This window comes from Babylonia areolata, chromosome 31 (genome assembly GCF_041734735.1).
Source record: "Babylonia areolata isolate BAREFJ2019XMU chromosome 31, ASM4173473v1, whole genome shotgun sequence".
In the NCBI taxonomy this organism is placed as follows: Eukaryota; Metazoa; Mollusca; class Gastropoda; order Neogastropoda; family Buccinidae; genus Babylonia; species Babylonia areolata.
In genome coordinates, this window is record NC_134906.1 from 28,392,308 (window position 1) to 28,399,807 (window position 7,500).

The 7,500-nt window shown below is 41.4% G+C and overlaps 1 protein-coding gene across 1 annotated transcript in view; it reads left to right on the plus strand.

The window, feature by feature from the left end:
- The window catches only part of LOC143275901 (U4/U6 small nuclear ribonucleoprotein Prp4-like), a 29,962-nt gene extending 23,816 nt beyond the window's left edge, over positions 1-6,146 (plus strand). Inside the window, exons 13-16 of the mRNA XM_076580225.1 lie at positions 199-306; positions 1,694-1,812; positions 3,406-3,455; positions 5,583-6,146. Coding sequence (XP_076436340.1) covers positions 199-306; positions 1,694-1,812; positions 3,406-3,455; positions 5,583-5,741 — 436 coding nt within the window. The 3' untranslated portion in view covers positions 5,742-6,146. The remainder of the gene's footprint in view (positions 1-198; positions 307-1,693; positions 1,813-3,405; positions 3,456-5,582) is intronic.
- The last annotated feature ends 1,354 nt before the right edge of the window (positions 6,147-7,500 follow it).

Consider the following 7,500-nt stretch of genomic DNA (forward strand, 5'->3'; position numbering starts at 1 on the left):
TGTTATGTACTGTGTTTGTGCACATATATCATAATGTGTATGTGTATATCAACAGAGGTCTGGACGCCTACAGATGTGTGTGGGACCTGAGATCCGTGTGTGTGTGTGTGTGTGTGTGTGTGTGTTAGTCTGTGTTTGTGTACATGTATTTTGTGTGTGTTTGTGTACGTATATGATAATATGTATGTGTGTGGACAGAGGCCTGGACGCCTACGGACGGGTGTGGGACCTGAGGTCTGGACGCTGTGTGATGTTCCTGGAGGGTCACCTCAAGTCCATCCTGTGTACAGACTTCAGTCATGATGGGTCAGTGATGGTGATGGTGATGACAGCAGTGGTGATGATGATCATGGTGATGATGGTGATGATGATAGCAGTCATGATGATGATCATGGTGATGATGATGATGATGATAGCAGTGATGTTGATGATGATGATAGCAATGATGATGATGGTGATGATGATGATAATGATGATGGTGGTGATGATAGTAATGATGATCATGGTGATGATGATAACAGTGATGATGATCATGGTGATGATGATGATAGCAGTGATGATGGTGATGATGATGATGATGATGATAGCAGTGATGGTGATGATGATGATGATGATGATGATAGCAGTGATGATGATGGTGATGATGATGATGATGATGATGATAGCAGTGATGATGATGGTGATGATGATGATGATGATGATGATAGCAGTGATGATGATGGTGATGATGATGATGATAGCAGTGATGATGATGATGATAGCAGTGATGATGATGATGATGATGATAGCAGTGATGATGATGGTGATGATGACAATGTTTCTGGAGGGTCATCTCAAGTCCATCCTGTGTGCAGATGGTGATCATGGTGATAATGATAGCAGTGATGATGATGATAGTGAAGAAGATCATGATGATGATAATAACACTAATGATAGTACATGCTTGGTGCAAACTCCCTGTGTAATGGGCTCTGAACGCCTCACATGAAACAGTACATGTACACTACTGCATAATAACATACCTCTGCACATACATGTACACTACTGCATAATAACATACCTCTGCACATGAAAAAGCAACATATTTATGTCTATATATACACAAAGCCAGTACTACAAATTGCAGATATCAACAATCACTCACAGACACACACACACACACAGACACAGACATACGCACACACACACACGTACACATACACATACACACAATGCCCTACACGTGCACACACACATTCACACCACCCACAGACTCTCTCTCTCACACACACACACGCGCGCACGCACTACAGGATCTGCGCTGTATAAGAATCCTTATCATCATCATGACGTTGTGAGTGACCTCTCTTTCCCAGCAAAGAGAACAGGAGTTGTGTGTGTGGCTTTTAGCATGAGGTGTGGGTGACGTCCCTTCGTGGTGTGCATGAGGTGTGGGTGACGTCCCTTTGCTGTAGTGCATGAGGTGTGGGTGACGTCCCTTTGCTGTAGTGCATGAGGTGTGGGTGACGTCCCTTTGCGGTGTGCATGAGGTGTGGGTGACGTCCCTTTGCTGTAGTGCATGAGGTGTGGGTGACGTCCCTTTGCGGTGTGCATGAGGTGTGGGTGACGTCCCTTTGCTGTAGTGCATGAGGTGTGGGTGACGTACCTTCGCGGTGTGCATGAGGTGTGGGTGACGTCCCTTTGCGGTGTTCAGGTTCCACGTGGCCACAGGCAGTGAAGACAACTGCGTCATGATCTGGGACCTGCGGCAGAGGAAACGTGTCTACACCATCCCTGCCCACACCAACCTGGTGTCCATGGTCAAGTTCCAGCGTACGTTGTCACTGCTTTCGTTTGGTTTTGTTTTTTTTTCTTTGTGATTTACCATTTAATTACACATACTTAACCGTGACCCAACTAGTGCAGACTCCGGCAGGGGTCTGACATTCCTGCCTGTGCAAACTACTATCCGCCTATGCGGAGAAAACGAAACTATGGCCGATAACCTCCCGGAAGTAGGTAACCTCCCCTTTGTCCCGCTGGCTAGCGCCCTCTTTTTCCGGCAGCCATTATGACTCCTGTTCCTGTGCTCTTCATACGGCTAAGTTTTTTTTCGTATTTTCTGTCTGTCTGTCGATTCTCTGGCGTTCTTGTTTTTTTGTCAAATTTTGTCTCGAACCAGGTCACATAATTATATGGTTTGACCAGTTCTTTTTATAAAACAAAGCAAAACAGCAACAACAAAAATACCCCAAAAGAAGCTTGATTGAAACATTGACTGTATGTACAGCAAGGGGTGGGAGTGTTTTTGTATTATATAGAAGTACCTATTGGGTACTTAGATATGTGTGTGTGTGTGTGTATGTGCATCTCTCTTCCTCCCTCTCTCTGTCTGTATATATATATATATATATATATATGTGTGTGTGTGTGTGTGTGTGTTTAATTGTATATGTATATATATATATATATATATTTTTTTTTTTTACCCTATTACTGTATTTCATTATCAGTGATTGTGGTCACTCAAGGTTGTATATTTATGTATTTGTTCATGTTTATGTATTTATTTATTTATTTATTCATTCATTCTTTCATTCTTTCATACATTTATTCATTCATTTATTATTTTATTTGTTTGTTTATACATCCATTCATTTATTTGTTTATTCTTTTGTTGTTGTTTTTTCAATAGGATTATGTGTGGCAGATCTGAGATGAACATGTAAAAGAGGTAATGAAAATGATGCAGCAGAATGTGATGAGGTGATGATAAATTGATACCCCATGTGCAGCATGCCTTTAGTGCCTGTAAAAGAAACCATGTCCATGGAAAAATTCTGTAGAAAAAAATCGGCTTACATAGTAAAACATACACTTGCACACAGTAAAATTAAAAAGAAAATGAAAGAAAAGGTGCAACTGTATAGAAATGTGTTGTGACAGAAAGTAGTGCACTGCAATACAAATAATAATAATAATGGATACTTATGTAGCACACTATCCAGAAATCTGCTCTAGGTGCTTTACAAAAACGCTTTTTTAACATAAAACATTACATCTATGTTACATACACACACCAAAATATGACTACACACACACACACACACACACACACACACACACACACACACACACACACACTGCATACATACATTTTAACAATACATGTGTGTCTAACAGCTACCCTAACACATACGCACACATAGGCAGGCACAAACTTACATAAACGCACGCACACACAATACACATTCATATACATGCATGTAGTTATGCACACATACATATGTATACATACATAGTCAAGCACAGCTAACGCAAAGGAAGTGGACCTGCCACAGTTGAACTTACTTACTGACAACAAATGACGGAATCAAAGAAGGTTTGATTATTGACTGCTGTTGTTGTTGTTGTTGTTGTTTCCAGCAAACCATGGCAACTACCTGGTGACAGCTTCCTATGACGGCACAGCTAAGGTGTGTGTGCTCCTCTTTAGTATCTTGTGTGGAGTGATGGTCTAGAGGTAATGCGTCTGCCTAGGAAGCGAGAGAATCTGAGCGCGCTGGTTCGAATCACGCCGCCGATATTTTCTCCCCCTCCACAAGACCTTGAGTGGTGGTCTGGACGCTAGTCATTCGGATGAGACGAGGTCCCGTGTGCAGCATGCAGTTAGCGCATGTAAAAGAACCCACGGCAACAAAAGGGTTGTTCCTGGCAAAATTCCGTAGAAAAATCCACTTCTGTAGGAAAAGCAAATAAAACTGCACGCAGGAAAAAATACCAAAAAAATGGGTGGCGCTGTAGTGTAGCGACACACTCTCCCTGGGGAGAGCAGCCCGAATTTCACACAGAGTAATCTGTTGTGATAAAACAAAACAACAACAAACAAATATATATGTTTTGTTGTTATTTGTTTTCTGTGTTGTCTCTGAAAGCCTAACATTCTTGATCTTGTTGTCGTTTCTTTTCTTAATGATGCAGATATATATATATATATATAATATATATATATATATAGAGAGAGAGAGAGAGACAGAGAGAGACGTATTTTTAAGAACATATATATATATATATGTAGAGAGAGATATATATATCTACATTTATTGGTATTGTCTTTACCATTACTGTTGTTTTGTTGGTGTTGTTTTTGTTTTCATTGTTATTACTATTGTTATTGTTTTCATATTATTATTAATTCATTGTCAATTTTATTTCAAAAAATTTTTTTTCTTTTCAATCTGTCTGGCAAGTATGGTTTGTTTCATTCATTTAATTATTTATTCATTTGTTCTTTCATTCATTTATGTTGTTGTTGTTTTTTGTTTGTTTATTTCATTTTTATCCTGCCTGGTGTGGCCTATTTGTTCCATTTTGTATTTATTCATGTGGGGTGGTTGTTGTTGGGTTTTTTTAGTTATTTTTAATCATTTATGTATTGCCAGTCTGGCAGGTGTGTTCTGTTCCATTTATCTGTTTCTTTATTCATGTGTGTGTGTGTGTGTGTGTGTGTGTGTGTGTGTGTTGTAAAATGTCTAGAGCCCTTTTCAGAGAATGGGCGCTATATAGACTTACATTCTCATCATTATTATCATCATTTATTTATTCATTTATTCACTCATTCATTCTTTTATTTGTCTATCTGTTTATTCATTCATTCATTTTATTTATGTATTCATTTATTTAGTTATATTTTGCGTGAAGGACAATGACTTTGAAACTAGGAGGCAAGATTGCACTGGCTCTTAGTGCTGCAGCCTTGGGGACCAGTTGGCTTTTGGGAACCAAGCCCAACGCCAACTGTCCAAAAGCCCTCTTAGCCAAGAGAGTGGGGATGTAACTTGGGAAAGACAGACACTCCACAATAATCAAATTCTAGCCCAGATAGTTGGGACAGCAGTTACCTCCTCTGCTGGTCATAGTTGAACAGGACTAACTATCATACATGTAAAAAAAACCCAAAAAACCCCATGTATTTATTTATTTATTGATGAGTTTATTTTTTGTGTCTGTTTATTGGAAATATTCCTGCTTCACTTACACGTGTGGTCTTTTGGGCTGTTACATTTATGTTTCTTTCTGTGTGTGTGTGTGTGTGTGTTTGTTTGCATGTTTGCTTGCTTGTGTGTGTGTGTGTGTGCTTGCCTCTGTGTGTGTGTGTGTGTGTGTGTGTGCATTTTGTGAAACTTTGGGCCCTTTCCAGAGGACTGGTGCTGCATAGATACACAGTATGATAAGTGTTATGATTATTTAGTTAGTTAAGCAGTTAGCTAGTTATTCATGAAGTTATTTATTAGATATTTACATATTTATTTCATTAGTGAGTTATCCATGAATTTATTTAGTTATTTATCCATGAATTTGTTTAGTTATTTATCTGTTTGTATTGTATTTCTCTTCTTTGTTACAACAGATTTCTCTGTGTGAAATTCGGGCTGCTCTCCTCAGGGAGAGCGGGTCTCTGCACTGAGAGCGCCACCCTTTCTTTTTTTTTTTTTTTTTTTTTTTTTACCTGCGTGCAGTTTTCTTCCTTTTTCCTGCCTGTCTATGTGTCGGCTATATTCATTCGTGAATTCATAATAATTATCCCTGTCTGTCTCCGACAGGTGTGGGCCAACCCGACCTGGACTCCGCTGAAGAACCTGGCAGGTCACGAGGGCAAGGTCATGGGCCTGGACGTGACCTCTGACCTCAAGTACATCGCCACCTGCTCCTTCGACCGCACCTTCAAGCTGTGGGTGTCGGAGTTACCTGGGGGCCTTTGATTGAGAGGGAGGGGTAGGGAAGGGAGGGGGGGTGGGGGGGGTGGGGGGGGGGGTTGTTGGGGTCAGTGTGTCTGATTGTGGGTTTGGTGTGTGTGTTTGTGTGTGTTTGTGTATGCATATCTGTGTATGCATGTGTGCTTGTGTTGTTTCCACACCCCCCCCCCCACCCCCCCCCCCTACCCTCCCAACATTAAACCCTTCAGCTTGGTTTGGCTTTGAACACAGTTCAATTCATGTTGTATGCGTGTGTGTGATTTGCAGCGTAAGGGCGTGAGTGTTTTTTTAAGCATGTGTTTGCTTACCTGTTGGGGAAAAAACCAACAACAACATTGCATTTGTACATTACCGTGAATGAAAGAGAAAGTTGACTTTTATTGGATTTTACATTAATAAACACATCACAAGTTTTTATTGTGTGTTGAAAGAGAAAATATGATGTGTGTGTGTGTGTGTGTGTGTGTGTGTGTGTGTGTGTGTGTGAGAAGTAAGGAACTACAACTGTTGTGTCGCTGGCTTTGTTTTTTCTGCTTCATTCCTGGGCTGTGTCTCCCAAGTTCATCCGTATGCACGGGTGGGCTTTCACGTGTATGACCAATTTTAACCGCGCCATGTAGGCAGCCATACTCCGTTTTCTGGGGGATTGGGGTGCTGCATGTTGGGTACGTTCTTGTATCCATAACCCACCAAACGCTGACATGAATTATGGGGTCTGTAACGTGTGAATTAATCTTCTGCATGCGTCTCTCTCTCTCTCTCTCTCTCTCTCTCTCTCTATATATATATATGTGTGTGTGTGTGTGTGTGAAGGGGTTCAGGCACTAGCAGGTCTGCACATCTGTTGAATGGGGAGATAGGAAAAATCTCCTCTGTACTGTACGGGGAACTCGGAATGAGCGATGTGGGAGTGATGTCACAGTAACGGTGCACTCGATGGGTCAGCAAAAAACCCCTCCACTCTTTACCCACCAGGCACCACGTTCAGGATTTGAATCTGAGACCCTCAAATTGAAAGTCCAATGCTTTAACCACTTCGTTGTTACGCCCATCAGTGGCTTTCAGATCTGGCCAAAATATATTTTGCAAGGAACTCTTGACAGGAACGTACAGGAATCATTAATTATTATTCTGTGACCACAGCTTTTGAACTGTGACCTCAACCATTTACTTTTTTCTGTGACATCAATCTTAGGTCTGTGACCTTAACCTTTAGTCTGTGACCTTGACCTTTGGTATGTGACCTCAACCATCGGTCTATGACCTTGACCACTGGTTTGCGACCTTGATGTCTGTGACCTTGAATTTTGGCCTGTGATCTGTTTTGTTAAGTGACCATAACCTTTAGCTTGCAACCTCAGATTTGGGTCTATGACCTCGACCTTTGGTTTATGACCTTAGTCTTTGATCTGTGACCCCAGCCGTTAGTCTCTGATCCCAGCTTTGGGTCTGTGACCTCAGCCTTCGGTCAAGAGTCATTCTTCAATCTCTTGATATGAAAGGCCAAGGGTCAAGGCCGCTCACAACACTGTCCGAAGCCTGTGCTTGCAACTTATGCCCATACAGGCAAGGATGATACTCTCTGACCTCCATCGTTCGGAATCTGCATGGCCACAGAAATGCTCATCTTCTGACTTCGTCTTCGTTCGTGGGCTGCAACTCCCACGTCCACTCGTTTGGACACGAGCAGGCATTTATGTGGATGAGCATTTTTACTCCGCCTTGTACTGATGTAGGCAGCCATACTCTGTTTTCTCTGTGTGCG